We start from the raw sequence: 23,079 nt of genomic DNA on the forward strand, positions 1-23,079 counted from the left end.
TCTCACTAGCAATAACTGGTGCAGATGATGTTGTACAAGATCTCACTAGCAATAACTGGTACAGATGATGTTGTACAAGATCTCACTAGCAATAACCGGTACAGATGATGTTGTACAAGATCTCACTAGCAATAACTGGTACAGATGATGTTGTGCAAGATCTCACTAGCAATAACTGGTACAGATAATGTTGTACAAGATCTCACTAGCAATAACTGGTACAGATGATGTTGTACAAGATCTCACTAGCAATAACTGGTGCAGATGATGTTGTACAAGATCTCACTAGCAATAACTGGTACAGATGATGTTGTACAAGATCTCACTAGCAATAACCGGTACAGATGATGTTGTACAAGATCTCACTAGCAATAACTGGTACAGATAATGTTGTACAAGATCTCACTAGCAATAACTGGTACAGATGATGTTGTACAAGATCTCACTAGCAATAACTGGTACAGATGATGTTGTACAAGATCTCACTAGCAATAACTGGTACAGATAATGTTGTACAAGATCTCACTAGCAATAACTGGTACAGATGATGTTGTACAAGATCTCACTAGCAATAACTGGTAAAGATGATGTTGTACAAGATCTCTCTAGCAATAACTGGTGCAGAAGATCTAAGATTAGAGAGTGCAGAACTCCCACAAGTCCATGTTCAACAAAGTTTTATATAAAGAAAAAAAAAATCACTGCTTTTACAATAAGGCACCTGTTGCTAGGAGCTCAGTGCAGAGTTTTTGCTACGCTTTGTGCACTTTCTAAAGTAAACCACACTCCATTTTAGATCCGTTTTCAATTGTGCTATGAAAGCTCCTATCCCTTTGTCCAGTAAATTCTTTATTTGGCTGTGCTTGATTTTATTTCTGTAGGGCAGTGGTAGACAATTCTGTTTAAAATGTAGGAGCCAAAGATAATTTTAAGAGCCAGACAGTGGTTTTTGTACATAGACTTGCCCCTAACCTCTCCTCCTTTAAACGTTCCCTAAAGACCTCTCTGTTCAGGGAAGCTTATCACCCGACTTATTAACAAACTAATTTCACTTAACTAACAGTTGCCCTCTATCTCCTCACTAATATCATTCTCACCTTTTGCAGTCCCCACCTCCTGTTTCCCATCCCTCTACCCATCTAGAGTAAAAGTTACCACGGGAATAGGGCCCTCAATTCCCCCTGTATTTGTCTGTAAAATTTTGTCTTAACGTATTGTTTCTCCGTTGTACTTTTATCCTTGTACCCATGGGCAGCGCTGCGGAATCTGTTGGCGCTTTATAATAAAGAATAATAATAATAGATATACAGAGAATAAGCCAAAAAGTTAGGAGCCAGGGGCAAAATTCCAGAAGCCAGTGGCTCCCAGCTCCTGGCTTTGTTGAGCCCTGAATCAGGGCCTTGCTACACCATATTAGACCCAGACCTGAAATAGTGTTAACAATGCATGTTAGCTTTCACTAACCGGAATAGCAATATATTAACTTTAGGGAACTATATACAGCAACAGGGATGCACAAGACAAGTTTATTATACCACAATGCTAGTACATTAAATATAGTAAATAAGTTGTAGGAACTGAGCTATAGGTATTGAATATATATATATATATATATATATATATATATATATATATATATATATATATAAAAAAATAAATAGAGATCACACAAATTATTAATTTACTACTTACAGGATAATCAGTGTAATAAGGAACAGAAAGATGTATAGAAATCTTCTCTTGTAGTTGATTTGCTTGGTTTGCTTTTGATGCATTTTTCCACCGCAGTTTCCACAGCAACGACAACATGAAAAGAAGAAGCCCACTATTGGCATGAGTATAATAAACAGGATTCCTATGGCTATAGCCACCAGATATCCAACTTCATAGACAAGGACCTAAAAATAAAAAAATAACCATAAACTTAAAAGAATGTCTGCAAACATGCAAATAATGGTGTTCTATTTATGCTTACCTGATAAATTAATTTCTTTCATGGTGGCGAGAGTCTGCAAGTCATTACGCCTGGGAATTCAATTCCTGACTACGAGGAGGCAAAGATGAGAGTGGGTCTTGTGGACTCTCACCACCATGAAAGAAATTAATTTATCAGGTAAGCAACCACCATGAAAGAAATTAATTTATCAGGTAAACCTAAAATTTGTTTTCACTTTCATAATAAGGTGGTGAGAGTCCACAAACCATTACTCCCGGGATCCAATACCCAAGCTGTGGATTCCAGAGTAAAAGGGTGGGACAAAAATTCAACATAAATTGATTGAAAAATTTTAATCTTAAGAATGTTAGCTTAATATGAGCCAAATAAAAGTAGCACAGTAAAGTCTCTTGAAGTACTTTCAAAAAGCCATATGCAAACCAAGAAGGCAAAAGGTACCAACTGTAGTTCTTTGACTCACAAGTGGATAATTGATATTGCAAAATATAAGAAAGCTGAGAACAAATCTTAAATGCACTTAAAACTGGAATAGGACAAGGAATGTTTGCTACAATGTCCTGACTGAAAAAATAAACCCTACAAAAGGTTAAAAATTAGTTTGAAAAACCTGTTTAACCGTTAAAGTTCTCAGTAAGAGAAAATCTCTGAACTATATATATACAAAAAAAAAAATATTTCGACTAAAAAAAGAGATCAAATATCTGACCTATGACTTTGAATGTTTCAACAAATGAAAAAAAGGGTTAAATTATGAGCCAAATAAAAAGTATAGCATCCAAGCTTTCCCCACAAGTAAATCTTAACAAAAGACTGACACCATACTGTGCACCCCCCACTACTTTACTTCTGTGTACCTCTGACTATAATATACACACTAAGTATGTACATACTAATAGCCTGTGGGCTGTGTGAGTGAAAAGGCACTTACCTAGCCAAACACCCACTCCCCTGTGCTTACCCAGCTGAATGCTTGTATAGAGTAGAGAGCCCATCCAGTATGGGAAAAACAGCAGAGCATTTACTGAGAAAGTATAAGTTCATGGCCAAACAGGAGGAGGCTGAGGGACCAGTCCCGCAGGAGAATTACGTTACACAGCACAGTACTCTCCTATGACCCTCTCTTCAAGGGTTCTCCCTATAAGGGAAACCGCAGGATCAAAAATCCCCATTTCAAAAGGAATCTTTAGCACCTCAAAAATGTTCCCTTCTCCTGACGAGGCGAAGAAAAGCCTGGGATATCAGAGAGGTGAGAGGGAGTAAATGTTTGTGAGGTTTTGGGTATCTTTGCCTCCTCCTGGTGGCCAGCAGTTGAATTTCCATGAGTAATGACTCAGACTCTCACCACCATATGAAAGAAATATTATTATATTGAGGAAGGTTAGATCCACAAAAATACTGGATGATCAGGAGATGACTGGGGATGGGCAAATAAGGGGGTCACATAAATAAAGCTCTGTCTTATTCCCCTTATTACAACTGAGAAGTAATTTTATCATCTTGAGTTCTAGTAACAAACAAAGCAGTGATTTACACCTCTCCCTCTTTGGCTGTCAGGAACATGCAAAGAGCAATGACCCTCGACTGCCTGTAGCACACAGATATTTTATCCCAGTGGCTACCAGTAATACACACACAGGGCAGTATGTTAACCTTTCCTTGAATGCTAGTAACAGTACATATGAGACAGTGATTTTCCTTTTTTTTAAACCTTCTTTGCTGCCAGTAACACACAGAGTAGCATTTGTGCAGTGTCACATCTTTCTAACACCATATTGATAATGGATAGAGTCAGATTTTACCAGACAACTTGTTGAGATATTGGATTGTCCATTTGAATACTGGACACCTGGCAACCATACCACTACTTGAAAGTAAGACAACATCGCTGGGTGCCCTCATAGCAACCAGTCAGCATTGCCAATGAGAAAACACAGAAGTTCAATTTTTCCACAAGTTGGAATTTATCACAAGGTCAACAAGCTACACAATCATTATTGCCTCATCAGGTACATACAGAGAACACGCTTTCTGTGAGAAGCGTCTGAAAAAAAAAAAAAATAGACGCTGTAAAACACTAATGTCCTGCAATGATTTATTGTCTACAAACTTCTCTTATCTTAGCTGACATCTGCTATGTTGCAATACAGAATATTCAACTTTGTTGGCCCAGGATGAATCAACATTGCCATAGCCGAAACATATGTAGTTACCTCACCTCTTCATGTTCCAAGAAACTGTAACATTGCTCTTTTATACTAAAAAAAATACACATAAGGATTAAGTGGTTTCAAAGTCTAATAGGTAATAATAAAATGTCTCTGGCAAAAGGAAGACATGCAAGCAATAAAATGGATGTTGTACCTTAGGTCTTAAGACCATTTGTTGGATGTGATGTACTCAATTGGTTATTGCATAGCCCCTTCTGTACATCCCACACAGAAAACCTGAACTATGTGTTTTTGTACAGGAGCAATGGAATCTGGGAAAGATATGCAAATTAACAAAACAATACCACACCTTTTTTGCTTGGTTGTGAAGTAAATTCGATCAATAACTGGTTGGTAAATTTGAATAATAACACTCACATGTCTTTTAAATAAGAAATGCTAACTAAATACACCTTTTAACTTTCCATATTATTTTGTTTGTTAATTTCCTGATTAATTGATATGACGCATATAAACTGTAGATATTACTGTGGAGGTAGATAACTTAGAATGCTTCCCCATAAAAAATCTGTTGTTTTTTTAATAATATTTAAAAATTCTAGAAGATTATTAACTCTCCCAGAAAGTGTGTTCTCTGTTTGTACCTCTTGAGGCAATAATGATTGTGTAGCTTGTTGGCAGTAACGTCATAATTAAACATTCATGATTTAGACAGAGCATAAAATTTTAAACAACTTCTCAATTTACTTCTATTATTTAATTTCCTTCCTTCTCTTGTTATCCTTTACTGAAAGATTTATCTAGGTAAGCTCAGGAGCAGCAGAGAACCTAGGTGGCTGCATTTGTATACTGATTGTCATTGGCTCACCCATGTGTTTAGTTTGAAACCAGTAGTGCATTGCTGCTCATTCAGCAAATGAAATGAGAATGAAACACATTTTATAATAGAAGTAAACTCGAAAGTTGTTTAAAATGGTATGTTCTACCTAAATCATGAAAGAAACATTTTGGGTTTTTATGTCCCTTTAAGTAAAAAAAATAAAAATAATAATTTTTTGACTTTTAAGGCCACAGTGCCCAATAAATGATTTAATAAATAGTAGAATTTAAAAACAGATGCCATAATAACATCATGAGGTAAATAGTATTTGGGAGGTTGTGGGTTAAGATTTTTCTTTGTTTTGGTTAAAAAGAGAATTTCATTGAGTCACCAAAGTGGACAAACATTCTTCCAATAAAGTCAGGTGAATATCTACATCCTCTCTGGAAGAGGTCTGGCTAGAAACCTGACTTTAGCCAAAAATATATTTAACGTTGGATTCCGCAAAATAATATTTATTTTTATATGGGAGGATGTTACAGTGTAACTGACGATCATTCATGCCACTCTCCCTTGAAACAGAGATCTAGATCTATGCTGATAAAGCTTTTTGTAATTGTGTTTGTCTTGTTTCTTTTTTTTTATATAAAATGCACAGTGACTATTTTTGTTCATAATAAAATATTGCTTTATTACGTTTTTCCCTTTGTCTAATACTTGAACCACAGACTATTAAAGGGACAGTCAACACCAGCATTTTTGTTGTTTAGAAAGAAAGGTAATCCCTTTATTTTTTTTTATTTTTTTTTTTACTTTTTAAAATTTCTTTATTGAGAACCAAAAATACATACAGTCAATAAACCGGAAAGAAAAAACAGAATTTATGTTTACCTGATAAATTACTTTCTCCAACGGTGTGTCCGGTCCACGGCGTCATCCTTACTTGTGGGATATTCTCTTCCCCAACAGGAAATGGCAAAGAGCCCAGCAAAGCTGGTCACATGATCCCTCCTAGGCTCCGCCTACCCCAGTCATTCGACCGACGTTAAGGAGGAATATTTGCATAGGAGAAACCATATGGTACCGAGGTGACTGTAGTTAAAGAAAATAAATTATCAGACCTGATTAAAAAAACCAGGGCGGGCCGTGGACCGGACACACCGTTGGAGAAAGTAATTTATCAGGTAAACATAAATTCTGTTTTCTCCAACATAGGTGTGTCCGGTCCACGGCGTCATCCTTACTTGTGGGAACCAATACCAAAGCTTTAGGACACGGATGAAGGGAGGGAGCAAATCAGGTCACCTAAATGGAAGGCACCACGGCTTGCAAAACCTTTCTCCCAAAAATAGCCTCAGAAGAAGCAAAAGTATCAAACTTGTAAAATTTGGTAAAAGTGTGCAGTGAAGACCAAGTCGCTGCCCTACATATCTGATCAACAGAAGCCTCGTTCTTGAAGGCCCATGTGGAAGCCACAGCCCTAGTGGAATGAGCCGTGATTCTTTCGGGAGGCTGCCGTCCGGCAGTCTCGTAAGCCAATCTGATGATGCTTTTAATCCAAAAAGAGAGAGAGGTAGAAGTTGCTTTTTGACCTCTCCTTTTACCGGAATAAACAACAAACAAGGAAGATGTTTGTCTAAAATCCTTTGTAGCATCTAAATAGAATTTTAGAGCGCGAACAACATCCAAATTGTGCAACAAACGTTCCTTCTTTGAAACTGGTTTCGGACACAGAGAAGGTACGATAATCTCCTGGTTAATGTTTTTGTTAGAAACAACTTTTGGAAGAAAACCAGGTTTAGTACGTAAAACCACCTTATCTGCATGGAACACCAGATAAGGAGGAGAACACTGCAGAGCAGATAATTCTGAAACTCTTCTAGCAGAAGAAATTGCAACTAAAAACAAAACTTTCCAAGATAATAACTTAATATCAACGGAATGTAAGGGTTCAAACGGAACCCCCTGAAGAACTGAAAGAACTAAGTTGAGACTCCAAGGAGGAGTCAAAGGTTTGTAAACAGGCTTAATTCTAACCAGAGCCTGAACAAAGGCTTGAACATCTGGCACAGCTGCCAGCTTTTTGTGAAGTAACACAGACAAGGCAGAAATCTGTCCCTTCAGGGAACTAGCAGATAATCCTTTTTCCAGTCCTTCTTGAAGGAAGGATAGAATCTTAGGAATCTTAACCTTGTCCCAAGGGAATCCTTTAGATTCACACCAACAGATATATTTTTTCCAAATTTTGTGGTAAATCTTTCTAGTTACAGGCTTTCTGGCCTGAACAAGAGTATCGATAACAGAATCTGAGAACCCTCGCTTCGATAAGATCAAGCGTTCAATCTCCAAGCAGTCAGCTGGAGTGAAACCAGATTCGGATGTTCGAACGGACCCTGAAGAAGAAGGTCTCGTCTCAAAGGTAGCTTCCAAGGTGGAGCCGATGACATATTCACCAGATCTGCATACCAAGTCCTGCGTGGCCACGCAGGAGCTATCAAGATCACCGACGCCCTCTCCTGATTGATCCTGGCTACCAGCCTGGGGATGAGAGGAAACGGCGGGAACACATAAGCTAGTTTGAAGGTCCAAGGTGCTACTAGTGCATCCACTAGAGCCGCCTTGGGATCCCTGGATCTGGACCCGTAGCAAGGAACTTTGAAGTTCTGACGAGAGGCCATCAGATCCATGTCTGGAATGCCCCACAGCTGAGTGACTTGGGCAAAGATTTCCGGATGGAGTTCCCACTCCCCCGGATGCAATGTCTGACGACTCAGAAAATCCGCTTCCCAATTTTCCACTCCTGGGATGTGGATAGCAGACAGGTGGCAGGAGTGAGACTCCGCCCATAGAATGATTTTGGTCACTTCTTCCATCGCTAGGGAACTCCTTGTTCCCCCCTGATGGTTGATGTACGCAACAGTTGTCATGTTGTCTGATTGAAACCGTATGAACTTGGCCCTCGCTAGCTGAGGCCAAGCCTTGAGAGCATTGAATATCGCTCTCAGTTCCAGAATATTTATCGGTAGAAGAGATTCTTCCCGAGACCAAAGACCCTGAGCTTTCAGGGATCCCCAGACCGCGCCCCAGCCCATCAGACTGGCGTCGGTCGTGACGATGACCCACTCCGGTCTGCGGAATGTCATCCCTTGTGACAGGTTGTCCAGGGACAGCCACCAACGGAGTGAGTCTCTGGTCCTCTGATTTACTTGTATCTTCGGAGACAAGTCTGTATAGTCCCCATTCCACTGACTGAGCATGCACAGTTGTAATGGTCTTAGATGAATGCGCGCAAAAGGAACTATGTCCATTGCCGCTACCATCAAACCGATCACTTCCATGCACTGCGCTATGGAAGGAAGAGGAACGGAATGAAGTATTTGACAAGAGTTTAGAAGTTTTGTTTTTCTGGCCTCTGTCAGAAAAATCCTCATTTCTAAGGAGTCTATTATTGTTCCCAAGAAGGGAACCCTTGTTGACGGAGATAGAGAACTCTTTTCCACGTTCACTTTCCATCCGTGAGATCTGAGAAAGGCCAGGACAATGTCCGTGTGAGCCTTTGCTTGAGGAAGGGACGACGCTTGAATCAGAATGTCGTCCAAGTAAGGTACTACAGCAATGCCCCTTGGTCTTAGCACAGCTAGAAGGGACCCTAGTACCTTTGTGAAAATCCTTGGAGCAGTGGCTAATCCGAAAGGAAGCGCCACGAACTGGTAATGCTTGTCCAGGAATGCGAACCTTAGGAACCGATGATGTTCCTTGTGGATAGGAATATGTAGATACGCATCCTTTAAATCCACTGTGGTCATGAATTGACCTTCCTGGATGGAAGGAAGAATAGTTCGAATGGTTTCCATCTTGAACGATGGAACCTTGAGAAACTTGTTTAAGATCTTGAGATCCAAGATTGGTCTGAACGTTCCCTCTTTTTTGGGAACTATGAACAGATTGGAGTAGAACCCCATCCCTTGTTCTCTTAATGGAACAGGATGAATCACTCCCATTTTTAACAGGTCTTCTACACAATGTAAGAATGCCTGTCTTTTTATGTGGTCTGAAGACAACTGAGACCTGTGGAACCTCCCCCTTGGGGGAAGCCCCTTGAATTCCAGAAGATAACCTTGGGAGACTATTTCTAGCGCCCAAGGATCCAGAACATCTCTTGCCCAAGCCTGAGCGAAGAGAGAGAGTCTGCCCCCCACCAGATCCGGTCCCGGATCGGGGGCCAACATTTCATGCTGTCTTGGTAGCAGTGGCAGGTTTCTTGGCCTGCTTTCCCTTGTTCCAGCCTTGCATTGGTCTCCAAGCTGGCTTGGCTTGAGAAGTATTACCCTCTTGCTTAGAGGACGTAGCACTTTGGGCTGGTCCATTTCTACGAAAGGGACGAAAATTAGGTTTATTTTTTGCCTTGAAAGGCCGATCCTGAGGAAGGGCGTGGCCCTTACCCCCAGTGATATCAGAGATAATCTCTTTCAAGTCAGGGCCAAACAGCGTTTTCCCCTTGAAAGGAATGTTAAGTAGCTTGTTCTTGGAAGACGCATCAGCTGACCAAGATTTCAACCAAAGCGCTCTGCGCGCCACAATAGCAAACCCAGAATTCTTAGCCGCTAACCTAGCCAATTGCAAAGTGGCGTCTAGGGTGAAAGAATTAGCCAATTTGAGAGCATTGATTCTGTCCATAATCTCCTCATAAGGAGGAGAATCACTATCGACCGCCTTTATCAGCTCATCGAACCAGAAACATGCGGCTGTAGCTACAGGGACAACGCATGAAATTGGTTGTAGAAGGTAACCCTGCTGAACAAACATCTTTTTAAGTAAACCTTCTAATTTTTTATCCATAGGATCTTTGAAAGCACAACTATCCTCTATGGGTATAGTGGTGCGTTTGTTTAAAGTGGAAACCGCTCCCTCGACCTTGGGGACTGTCTGCCATAAGTCCTTTCTGGGGTCGACCATAGGAAACAATTTTTTAAATATGGGGGGAGGGACGAAAGGAATACCGGGCCTTTCCCATTCTTTATTAACAATGTCCGCCACCCGCTTGGGTATAGGAAAAGCTTCTGGGAGCCCCGGGACCTCTAGGAACTTGTCCATTTTACATAGTTTCTCTGGGATGACCAACTTGTCACAATCATCCAGAGTGGATAATACCTCCTTAAGCAGAATGCGGAGATGTTCCAACTTAAATTTAAACGAAATCACATCAGGTTCAGCTTGTTGAGAAATGTTCCCTGAATCAGTAATTTCTCCCTCAGACAAAACCTCCCTGGCCCCATCAGACTGGGTTAGGGGCCCTTCAGAACCATTATTATCAGCGTCGTCATGCTCTTCAGTATCTAAAACAGAGCAGTCGCGCTTACGCTGATAAGTGTTCATTTTGGCTAAAATGTTTTTGACAGAATTATCCATTACAGCCGTTAATTGTTGCATAGTAAGGAGTATTGGCGCGCTAGATGTACTAGGGGCCTCCTGAGTGGGCAAGACTCGTGTAGACGAAGGAGGGAATGATGCAGTACCATGCTTACTCCCCTCACTTGAGGAATCATCTTGGGCATCATTGTCATTGTCACATAAATCACATTTATTTAAATGAATAGGAATTCTGGCTTCCCCACATTCAGAACACAGTCTATCTGGTAGTTCAGACATGTTAAACAGGCATAAACTTGATAACAAAGTACAAAAAACGTTTTAAAATAAAACCGTTACTGTCACTTTAAATTTTAAACTGAACACACTTTATTACTGCAATTGCGAAAAAATATGAAGGAATTGTTCAAAATTCACCAAAGTGTCTTAAAGCCTTCAAAGTATTGCACACCAAATTTGGAAGCTTTAACCCTTAAAATAACGGAACCGGAGCCGTTTTTAACTTTAACCCCTTTACAGTCCCTGGTATCTGCTTTGCTGAGACCCAACCAAGCCCAAAGGGGAATACGATACCAAATGACGCCTTCAGAAAGTCTTTTCTAAGTATCAGAGCTCCTCTCACATGCGACTGCATGTCATGCCTCTCAAAAACAAGTGCGCAACACCGGCGCGAAAATGAGGCTCTGCCTATGATTTGGGAAAGCCCCTAAGAATAAGGTGTCTAAAACAGTGCCTGCCGATATTATTATATCAAAATACCCAGAATAAATGATTCCTCAAGGCTAAATATGTGTTAATAATGAATCGATTTAGCCCAGAAAAAGTCTACAGTCTTAATAAGCCCTTGTGAAGCCCTTATTTACGATCTTAATAAACATGGCTTACCGGATCCCATAGGGAAAATGACAGCTTCCAGCATTACATCGTCTTGTTAGAATGTGTCATACCTCAAGCAGCAAGAGACTGCTCACTGTTCCCCCAACTGAAGTTAATTGCTCTCAACAGTCCTGTGTGGAACAGCCATGGATTTTAGTGACGGTTGCTAAAATCATTTTCCTCATACAAACAGAAATCTTCATCTCTTTTCTGTTTCTGAGTAAATAGTACATACCAGCACTATTTCAAAATAACAAACTCTTGATTGAATAATAAAAACTACAGTTAAACACTAAAAAACTCTAAGCCATCTCCGTGGAGATGTTGCCTGTACAACGGCAAAGAGAATGACTGGGGTAGGCGGAGCCTAGGAGGGATCATGTGACCAGCTTTGCTGGGCTCTTTGCCATTTCCTGTTGGGGAAGAGAATATCCCACAAGTAAGGATGACGCCGTGGACCGGACACACCTATGTTGGAGAAATACTTTCCCCAAAAACATAAATGCAAGTACATAGGTTAGACATGCAACGTTTAAACATATTACTTAGTGATACAGATCTGAGTACATTACAAACAAGGTTCATATGTCTAGTTATTCGTTAAGAAATATTTTTAGTATATATAGGGATCACGGATATTAAAGCATATCCTTAGGGTCTATAATAAGAAAGTTGTAAGTGACAGTTATAACCACATATCTCCAATATCGGATCGGTCTCTGATGCGTCATGATCATTCATTGGTGTTATGTGAAAGGGATAGGTCATAGGGGATAATCCCTTTATTACTCATTCCCCAGTTTTGCATAACCAACATAGTTATAATAATACACGTTTTACCTCTGTAATTACCTTGTATCTAAGCTTTTGCAGACTGCCCCCTATTTCAGTTCTTTTGACAGACTTGCATTTTATCCAATCAGTGCTCACTCCTAGTTCACTTCACATGCATGAGCGCAATGCTATCTATATGAAACATATGAACTAATTCCCTCTAGTGGTCAAAATGCATTCAGATTAGAGGCAGTCTTCAAGGTCTAATGAATTAGCATATGAACCTCCTAGGTTTAGCTTTTAACTAAGAATACTAAGAGAACAAAGCAAAATTGGTGATAAAAGTAAATTGGAAAGTTGTTTAAAATTACATGTGCTATTTAAATCATGTAAGTTTGTTTTGGACTTGACTGTCCCTTTAATAATATTATTGTGTTTTATAATTAACTTTTGCCAAACTGTATATTAGGGGTTTTATGTAGTATTCTGGGTTATCGGATTTTCAATTTAATAATCCTAAGTGCTGGCAGCAAAGATAGTTTAGTGTGGGTGACAGTAATGGGTAGATTGTGCATTTTTATGGGTCTAGTACAGACAAAAGAATGTTTTGTTAAAGAAATAGCCAAGTCAAAACGAAACTTTCATGATTCAGATAGAGCATGCAATTTTAAGCAACTTTCTAGTTTACTCCTATTATCAATTTTTCTTTGTTCTCTTGGTATCTTTATTTGAAAAAGAAACAATGTAAGCTTAGGAGCCAGTCAGTTTTTGGTTCAGCACCTATTATCAATTTTTCTTAGTTCTCTTGGTATCTTTATTTGAAAAAGCAGGAATGTAAGCATAGGAGCCGGCCCATTTTTGGTTCAGAACAGGGGTAGCGCTTTCTGATAGTTGTCTAAATGTAGTCACCAATCAGCAAGCGCTAGCCAGGTGCTCAACCAAAAAACGGGTCGTCTCCTATGCTTACATTCAAATAACGATACCAAGAGAATTAAGGAAAATTGATAATAGGAGAAAATTAGAAAGTTGCTTAAAACTATCCCTTTAACTGTTGTACCCAATGGGTCCAAGACTTGCCTGATGTGGCTTGGCTAGGTCAATCTGATTGGAATGTAGAGGGTTAACCAACCCTTTCCACTTTAAACTGATTCATTGCAGAGTTGGTTAACCCTTTCTGTGACAGGTGTGCTTAGCATACAGAGGATTAAATAGTTAAAGACATTGGGGCCTATTTATCAAGCTCCGAACGGCGCTTGTGGGCCCGTATTTCTGGCGAGTCTTCAGTCTCGCCAGAAACACAAGTTATGGAGCAGCGGTCACAAAGACTGCTGATCCATAACCCTGTCCGCCTGCTCTGATGAGGCGGACAGGAATCGCCGGAATTCAACCCATTTGAGTACGATCGGGTTGATTGACACCCCCTGCTGGCGGCCCATTGGCCGCGAGTCTGCAGGGGGCGGCGTTGCACCAGCAGCTTTTGTGAGCTGCTGGTGCAATGCCGAATACGGAGAGCGTATTGCTCTCCGCATTCAGCGAGGTCTTGCGGACCTGATCCGCACTGTCGGATCAGGTCCGCAAGACATTTGATAAATAGGCCCCATTGTGTATGTAACATTGATTTTCCATAAAGAAACAGTAAGAACTTTGGAATTATAAGACATTTATGTTCAGTTGCTATAGAATATCATATCACCCAAGTCTAAACATTTAAAAAAAAAAAAAAACAATTAACATCCTTCTCATTGCAATTAGTTTTTAATAGCCAAACTCCACCCACTATTTGCCTTATTCTCAGAATCCAATCTGGGCTTTATTCCACAGACAACAAGGCTAGCCACTGTGAAAGTGACTTGTTTTCCAGTTGTTTTCTGATAAAACCAATTAGGGACATATTTGTAGCAGAGTTAGCCTTGAGACGTCAACAGAGTGCATTTCATGTACTCAGAATTAGGAATTGCTACATTTTCAGAGCTAAATTACATACATGAAGGCAAAATAAATGCAAAAAGTTGTTTCATTATGCATAAATATTTTATATAACAATTGCAAGGTGTTTACTGTCCCTTTAATATATTTCCAATATATTTCCAAAAATGTATTATACCAGCTACATAGTATAAATGCACGGAAAATTGATAATTAAGGTTTATAAATATATATATATATATGAAATAGCAGTGTTCAAATGGGTTGAGCTTGCATGAAGAGCAGGCCTTTCTTCTCTGAGCTCTCTTTATACACAGAGACCTCCATATCTTCTTTCTGTATACACAAAGGACGATACATAGAGAGAGCAATTGACAATGAACATTTTGCTACAAATCTCTCTCATCCTCCACTGTGAGTGCATTTTTTTCTGTTGCTTCTTGTCTACATAAATTCCCTACAGCCATTACTGCCGTATTGAAATATTCAGCATAGGCCATGGTTTTAACTGGCAAAAGCAGCAATTTCAACATACAAAATAAAGGTTCAGTTGGTATTTGTAAACAGTTTAGTACACTTCAACACGGTAAAATTGATTATTGGGAACAAATTAATGGGTGAGAAAATATTACATAACACTGCCACTTTTAATAATTTTTAATTTATAAAGGGCCAAGGGGTTACCATAGATAAACAGCCTGGTGTATGATGGCGCATGTGGCAAGGTACACCTGCCATTTATGTTGCTTTACAATTTTTTCAAACAGTGGATTCCAGTAGATTTAATAATACCTTTAACTTTGAATAGTGCTGACAGCACGATTTTGCGAGTAGCGGAGCACACTGAAGGCAGTGAGGGGTACTTATCAACGCGTCTACTTTACCTGCCTTCGCCGGTCCAATACGCCCGCCTAAGCTCGCCTACCATCGCCGCCGCGGACCTGAATACGTTCGCGTAAGTAATCAAGAAAGCTGTCAAAAAGCAGCGCACCAAGTACGGGGCGATGAGCAGCGGACTGTGAGAGTTATCACTCATCCGATCTCGCTGCTCTTCAGCTTTTTGACAGCTTTATTGATACCCCTGTCACTAAGCGCCCACAACTAAATAAAGTTACTAACCCCTAAACCGCCGCTCCTAGACCCCGCTGCAACTCTTATAAATGTATTAACCCCTAAACCGCCGCTCCTAGACCCCGCAGCAACTCTTATAAATGTATTAACCCCTAAACTGCCGCTCCAGGACACCGCCGCCACCTACATTATACCTAGTAACCCCTATCCTGCCCCCCCTATACCGCCGCCACCTATAATACATTTATTAACCCCTATTCTGCCGATCCCGGACCTCGCAACAACTAAATAAATAGTTTAACCCCTAAACCGCCGCTCCCGGACCCCGCCGCAATCTTAAACTTATTAACCCCTAATCTGCCCCCCCTACACCGCCGCTACTGTAATAAAATTATTAACCCCTATCCTGCCCCCCCTACACCGCCGCAACTCTAATAAAATGATTAACCCCTAAACCTAAGTCTAACACTAACCCTAACACCCCCCTAACTTAAATATTAATTAAATAAATTTAACTCTTATTAACTAAATGAATCCGATTTAAAACTAAATACTTACCTGTAAAATAAACCCTAATATAGCTACAATATAAATAATAATTATATTGTAGCTATTTTAGGATGTATTTTTATTTTACAGGTAACTTTGTATTTATTTTAACCAGGTACAATAGCTATTAAATAGTTATTAACTATTTAATAGCTACCTAGTTAAAATAAAGAGAAATTTACCTGTAAAATAAATCCTAACCTAAGTTACAATTACACCTAACACTATACTATACTTAAATAAATTATTCCTATTTAAAACTAAATACTTACCTGTAAAATAAACCCTAAGATTTTAGGATTTATATTTATTTTACAGGCAACTTTGTATTTATTTTAGCTAGTTAGAATAGTTATTAAATAGTTATTAACTATTTAATAACTACCTAGCTAAAAGAAATACAAAATTACCTGTAAAATAAATCCTAACCTAAGTTACAATTAAACCTAACACTACACTATCATTAAATTAATTTACTATATTACCTACAAATAACTACAATTAAATACAATTAAATAAACTAACTAAAGTACAAAAAATAAAAAAAAGCTAAGTTACAAAAAATAAAAAAAATAAGTTACAAACATTTAACAAATATTACAATAATTTTAAGCTACTTACACCTAATCTAAGCCCCCTAATAAAATAACAAAGCCCCCCAAAATAAAAAAATTCCCTACCCTATTCTACATTAAAAAGTAAACAGCTCTTTTGCCTTACCAGCCCTTAAAAGGGCCTTTTGCGGGGCATGCCCCAAATAAAACAGCTCTTTTGCCTGTAAAAGAAAAATACAACCCCCCCCAACATTAAATCCCACCACCCACATACCCCTAATCTAACCCAAACCCCCCTTAAATAAACCTAACACTACCCCCCTGAAGATCATCCTACCTTGAGTCGTGTTCAGCCAGCCGACCCACCGATGGAACCGAAGAGGAGATCCGGAGCGGCAGAAGTGATCATCCAAGGGGCGCTGAAGAAATCTTCCATCCGATGAAGTCATCATCCAGGCGGCGCTGAAGAAATCTTCCATCCGATGAAGTCATCATCCAGGCGGCGTTGAAGAAATCTTCCATCCGATAGAAGTCTTCATCCAGGAGGCGTCTTCAATCTTCATCCATCCGGAGCGGAGCCATCTTCAGAGGAGCCTACGCGGATCCATCCTCTTCTTCCCGACGACTAAGACGAATGACGGTACCTTTAAGTGACGTCATCCAAGATGAACCAATCAGCCAATCGGATTGAACTTGAATCTGATTGGCTGATTCAATCAGCCAATCAGATTTTTCTACCTTAATTCTGATTGGCTGATAGAATCCTATCAGCCAATCGGAATTCGAGTGACGCCATCTTGGATGACGTCACTTAAAGGTACCATCATTCGTCTTAGTCGTCGGGAAGAAGAGGATGGATCCGCGTAGGCTCCTCTGAAGATGGCTCGGCTCCGCTCCGCTCAGGATGGATGAAGATTGAAGACGCCTCCTGGATGAAGACTTCTATCGGATGGAAGATTTCTTCAGTGCCCCTTGGATGATCACTTCTGCCGCTCCGGATCTCCTCTTCGGTTCCATCGGTGGGTCGGCTGGCTGAACACGACTCAAGGTAGGATGATCTTCAGGGGGGTAGTGTTAGGTTTATTTAAGGGGGGTTTGGGTTAGATTAGGGGTATGTGGGTGGTGGGTTTTAATGTTGGGGGGTTGCATTTTTCTTTTACAGGCAAAAGAGCTGTTTTATTTGGGGCATGCCCCGCAAAAGGCCCATTTAAGGGCTGGTAAGGCAAAAGAGCTGTTTACTTTTTAATGTAGAATAGGGTAGGGAATTTTTTTATTTTGGGGGGCTTTGTTATTTTATTAGGGGGCTTAGATTAGGTGTAAGTAGCTTAAAATTGTTGTAATATTTGTTAAATGTTTGTAACTTATTTTTTTTATTTTTTGTACTTTAGTTAGTTTATTTAATTGTATTTAATTGTAGTTATTTGTAGGTAATATAGTAAATAAATTTAATGATAGTGTAGTGTTAGGTTTAATTGTAACTTAGCTTAGGATTTATTTTACAGGTAATTTTGTATTTCTTTTAGCTAGGTAGTTATTAAATAGTTAATAACTATTTAATAACTATTCTAACTAGCTAAAATAAATACAAAGTTGCCTGTAAAATAAATATAAATCCTAAAATAGCTACAATGTAATTATTCGTTACATTGTAGCTATCTTAGGGTTTATTTTACAGGTAAGTATTTAGTTTTAAATAGGAATAATTTATTTAAGTATAGTGTAGTGTTAGGTGTAATTGTAACTTAGGTTAATTAATTATTTAATAGCTATTGTACCTGGTTAAAATAAATACAAAGTTGCCTGTAAAATAAAAATAAATCCTAAGATAGCTACAATATAATTATTATTTATATTGTAGCTATATTAGGGTTTATTTTAAAGGTAAGTATTTAGTTTTAAATAGGATTCATTTAGTTAATAAGAGTTAAATTTATTTAGATTTATTTAATTAATATTTAAGTTAGGGGGGTGTTAGGGTTAGTGTTAGACTTAGGTTTAGGGGTTAATCATTTTATTACAGTGGCGGCGGTGTAGGGGGGGGCAGGATAGGGGTTAATAACTTTATTATAGGTGGCAACGGTGTGGGGGGGGCAGATTAGGGGTTAATAAGTTTAATATAGGTTGCGGCGGGGTCCGGGAGCGGCGGTTTAGGGGTTAAACTATTTATTTAGGTGCGGCGAGGTACGGGATCGGCAGGATAGTGGTTAATAACTTAATTATAGGTGGGGGCGGTATAGGGGGGGCACTATAGGGGTTACTAGGTATAATGTTGGTGGCAGCGGAGTCCGGGAGCGGCGGTTTAGGGGTTAATACATTTATAAGAGTTGCGGTGGGGTCTAGGAGCAGCGGTTTAGGGGTTACTAACTTTATTTAGTTGCGGGGGGCTCTGGTATAGGGGGTTAACATAATTAGCAAGGTAGAAGAGGCGGCAGGCACTACAATTCAGACCCACGAAAAAATGGTAAAATATAAAGTCTTTATTGAAGGCACTTGGCCATATTAAAAGGCAGACTGACAGGCAGGGAAAACAGCACGGATAAAAGGCAGACCTTATCCGTGCTGTTTTCCCTGCCTGTCAGTCTGCCTTTTAATATGGCCAAGTGCCTTCAATAAAGACTTTATATTTTACCATTTTTTCGTGGGTCTGAATTGTAGTGCCTGCCGCCTCTTCTACCTTGCTATTTCTTCACGGGCTAATCCTCCGTTACCTGGCTACGGCACTCCGTGAGTATCCTGTGGATCTTCAGTGACCTTTCCCTAAGGTTTGCATTTCCGGTTCATTCCGAGGACGCCATAGCTGCGATTACCTTCTCACCTTCAGGTTAACATAATTAATATAGTTGCGGAGGGGGCCGGGAGTGGCGGTTTAGGGGTTAACATATTTAGTATAACTTGCGGTGGGCTCCGGGAGCGGCGGTTTAGGGGGTAATAACTTTATTTAGTTGCGGCGGTGTAGGGGGGCAGATTAGCGGTGTTTAGACTCGGGGAACATGTTAGGGTGTTAGGTGTAGACAGCTCCCATAGGAATCAATGGGATGTCTGGCAGCAGCGAACATGAACTTTCGCTATGGTCAGACTCCCATTGATACCTATGGGATCCGCCGCCTCCAGGGCGGCGGATTGAAAACCAGGTACGCTGGGCCGGAAAAGTGCCGAGCGTACCTGCTAGTTTTTTGATAACTAGCAAAAGTAGTCAGATAGTGCCGCACTTGTGTGCGGAACATCTGGAGTGACGTAAAAATCGATCTGTGTCGGACTGAGTCCGGCGGATCGAAGCTTACGTCACTAAATTCTACTTTTGCCGGTATCTAGGGCTTGATAACTAAGGCGAATCAGCCTCGCCACAAATACGCTGCGAAATTCCAGCATATTTGAGGTTGACGGCTTGATAACTACCCCTCAGTATGTCTAAACAGTTTTCCCACAATTGTATAAAATGGCACAGTGGAAATGGTCAACATATAACAAATAATGTTAAAGGAGATATTGTCAGAAACCATGACATGGAACCACAGTTATCCAGGTTGTTATTTTGTGTTGTTTAAACTGGTCCATCAATTCCCCAGACTGCCGTATTGTGCCTACACCGTGGACCCATTTAGCTAAGCATTTTCCCCCAGGCACTGCATGCCACTACAGGGAGTGCAGAATTATTAGGCAAATTAGTATTTTGACCACATCATCCTCTTTATGCATGTTGTCTTACTCCAAGCTGTATAGGCTCGAAAGCCTACTACCAATTAAGCATATTAGGTGATGTGCATCTCTGTAATGAGAAGGGGTGTGGTCTAATGACATCAACACCCTATATCAGGTGTGCATAATTATTAGGCAACTTCCTTTCCTTTGGCAAAATGGGTCAAAAGAAGGACTTGACAGGCTCAGAAAAGTCAAAAATAGTGAGATATCTTGCAGAGGGATGCAGCACTCTTAAAATTGCAAAGCTTCTGAAGCGTGATCATCGAACAATCAAGCGTTTCATTCAAAATAGTCAACAGGGTCGCAAGAAGCGTGTGGAAAAACCAAGGCGCAAAATAACTGCCCATGAACTGAGAAAAGTCAAGCGTGCAGCTGCCAAGATGCCACTTGCCACCAGTTTGGCCATATTTCAGAGCTGCAACATCACTGGAGTGCCCAAAAGCACAAGGTGTGCAATACTCAGAGACATGGCCAAGGTAAGAAAGGCTGAAAGACGACCACCACTGAACAAGACACACAAGCTGAAACGTCAAGACTGGGCCAAGAAATATCTCAAGACTGATTTTTCTAAGGTTTTATGGACTGATGAAATGAGTGAGTCTTGATGGGCCAGATGGATGGGCCCGTGGCTGGATTGGTAAAGGGCAGAGAGCTCCAGTCCGACTCAGACGCCAGCAAGGTGGAGGTGGAGTACTGGTTTGGGCTGGTATCATCAAAGATGAGCTTGTGGGGCCTTTTCGGGTTGAGGATGGAGTCAAGCTCAACTCCCAGTCCTACTGCCAGTTTCTGGAAGACACCTTCTTCAAGCAGTGGTACAGGAAGAAGTCTGCATCCTTCAAGAAAAACATGATTTTCATGCAGGACAATGCTCCATCACACGCGTCCAAGTACTCCACAGCGTGGCTGGCAAGAAAGGGTATAAAAGAAGAAAATCTAATGACATGGCCTCCTTGTTCACCTGATCTGAACCCTATTGAGAACCTGTGGTCCATCATCAAATGTGAGATTTACAAGGAGGGAAAACAGTACACCTCTCTGAACAGTGTCTGGGAGGCTGTGGTTGCTGCTGCACGCAATGTTGATGGTGAACAGATCAAAACACTGACAGAATCCATGAATGGCAGGCTTTTGAGTGTCCTTGCAAAGAAAGGTGGCTATATTGCTCACTGATTTGTTTTTGTTTTGTTTTTGAATGTCAGAAATGTATATTTGTGAATGTTGAGATGTTATATTGGTTTCACTGGTAAAAATAAAAAAATTGAAATGGGTATATATTTGTTTTTTGTTATGTTGCCTAATAATTATGCACAGTAATAGTCAACTGCACACACAGATATCCCCCTAAAATAGCTATAACTAAAAACAAACTAAAAACTACTTCCAAAACTATTCAGCTTTGATATTAATGAGTTTTTTGGGTTCATTGAGAACATGGTTGTTGTTCAATAATAAAATTAATCCTCAAAAATACAACTTGCCTAATAATTCTGCACTCCCTGTATAAACTAATGTGCAATGTATGGTTCTATAACATTATGCCCCCCTTGGTAAATATGAGCAAAGAAGACTGAAAATTTGTCTTTTTTGTTTAACTTTTGATATTTTGTTTAAAAAATTCACAAAAATATTCTCTGCTCTCATGGATATCAAACAATTGCAAACACAACACAGGTTTATCCAAACAAATAATAATAATCTTTGTTAAATATATGTGTATTGGCACCCCTATGAATTCATATGAGAATAATATATTTGAATCATATTCCCATTGATATTTTACATTTTTCAGTACACCTAGGTGACTAGGAACAGGAAATTGTTCAACCATGAGTTCCTGTTTCACAGGTGTATAAATATGAGGTAACACATAGGTCATACACCCTAAGTCATTCATCACAATATAGTTGTGATGTGCAGCAAAAAGTTTTTGAGCTTCACAAAATGTGACGTGGCTATAAGAAAATAGCAAAAACATTGAAAATGCCAATTTCCACCATCAAGGCAATAATTAGGAAGTTCCAGACAACTGTAAATGTTATGAATCAACCTGGAAGGGGACGCATGTCTACTTTGTCTCAACGCACTGTGAACAGGATGGTTGCCAAAATTTCTCCAAGGATCAGAGCTGGAGAATTGCAGAAGTTAGTTGCACCTTGGGGTCAGAAAGGCTCCAAAACTACAATCCGACGTCACCTACATCACCACAAGTTGTTTGAAAGAGCTTCAAGAAAAAAGCGTCTACCCTCATCCAAAAACAAAACTAAACTAAAGTGACTTCAGTTTGCTAGACACTACTGGAACTTCAAATGGGATCGGGTTCTATGGTCAGATGAAACCAAAATAGAGCTTTTAAGCAATATACACCAGAGGTGGGTTTGGCGTACACAGAGAAGTAGCCATATTGAAAATGTTATGAATCAACTATTGAACTTCTGAATAGTATTTGTTAAATCGAATGTAATATTTAAAATTTTGAATGTGGATATTCAATCTAATTCTGAACATTCAAAAACTAACGTAGCATTCGAAAACTGTAAATAACATTTTATTACCAAATTTGAATGGATTTTATTTCTTATCAACATTCGATTGTACAAAACGAATGTCCACAGGACTATTCGTTCTACCAAGCGAATTATACTTTCAGCACATACCTTAAATGTGCAAGTTAAACATTTTCAGAGAAACACTGAATTCAGAAACTGAAATAAGATGTATACAGTAGAAAATAAAATAGAATTTGAAAAAAAATTCTACTTGCAAAACTGATTATTTTATAAAAATTTTATATATATATATATATATATATATATATATATTTTTTATGTATATATATATATATATATATATATATATATATATATATATATATATATATATATATATATATACACATATATATATATATAATATTTGTGTTAAATTAAAATTATATTTACCTAGAAATAAAATTAGTGTGGTTTTACTATCTCAAAAAAAAAACTAATAATATCTCAATTGCTCAATTACTAGGAATTAGAATGGAAACACATTTTAACAATGATAATCAAGAAATGTTATTCAGTTGCACATATCTATAACATATCTGTGATAAGAAAATAAAATCAGTTACCTCCTTGTATTCAAAGTGAGTAAAATTCTGAGTAATTAGTTGAGAGAGAAAACCTAGGTTTGAAAGAAAAAAAAAAGGGATCATTAATAATCATCATTATCACCATCACAAACGTTATTCAGTGTTTTCCTTTTTTTAAAAATAAAATTATAGTTCCTAAATGCACATAAGTGCAATGTGGAGTTGTACAAAAACATAAATTA

General features: G+C 39.2%; 1 protein-coding gene across 3 annotated transcripts in view; it reads right to left on the reverse strand.

Annotated features, from left to right (window-relative positions):
- LOC128640138 (prominin-1-A) overlaps positions 1 to 23,079 on the reverse strand; it is a 161,285-nt gene that overhangs the window by 96,821 nt on the left and 41,385 nt on the right. For all 3 annotated transcript variants that reach the window (XM_053692493.1, XM_053692492.1, XM_053692491.1), the window contains 2 exons: positions 22,877 to 22,929; positions 1,693 to 1,898 (listed from right to left, as the gene is read on the reverse strand). In XM_053692493.1, coding sequence (XP_053548468.1) covers positions 1,693 to 1,898; positions 22,877 to 22,929 — 259 coding nt within the window. The remainder of the gene's footprint in view (positions 1 to 1,692; positions 1,899 to 22,876; positions 22,930 to 23,079) is intronic.

The sequence above is a fragment of the Bombina bombina genome, chromosome 9 (genome assembly GCF_027579735.1).
Source record: "Bombina bombina isolate aBomBom1 chromosome 9, aBomBom1.pri, whole genome shotgun sequence".
NCBI lineage: Eukaryota > Metazoa > Chordata > Amphibia > Anura > Bombinatoridae > Bombina > Bombina bombina.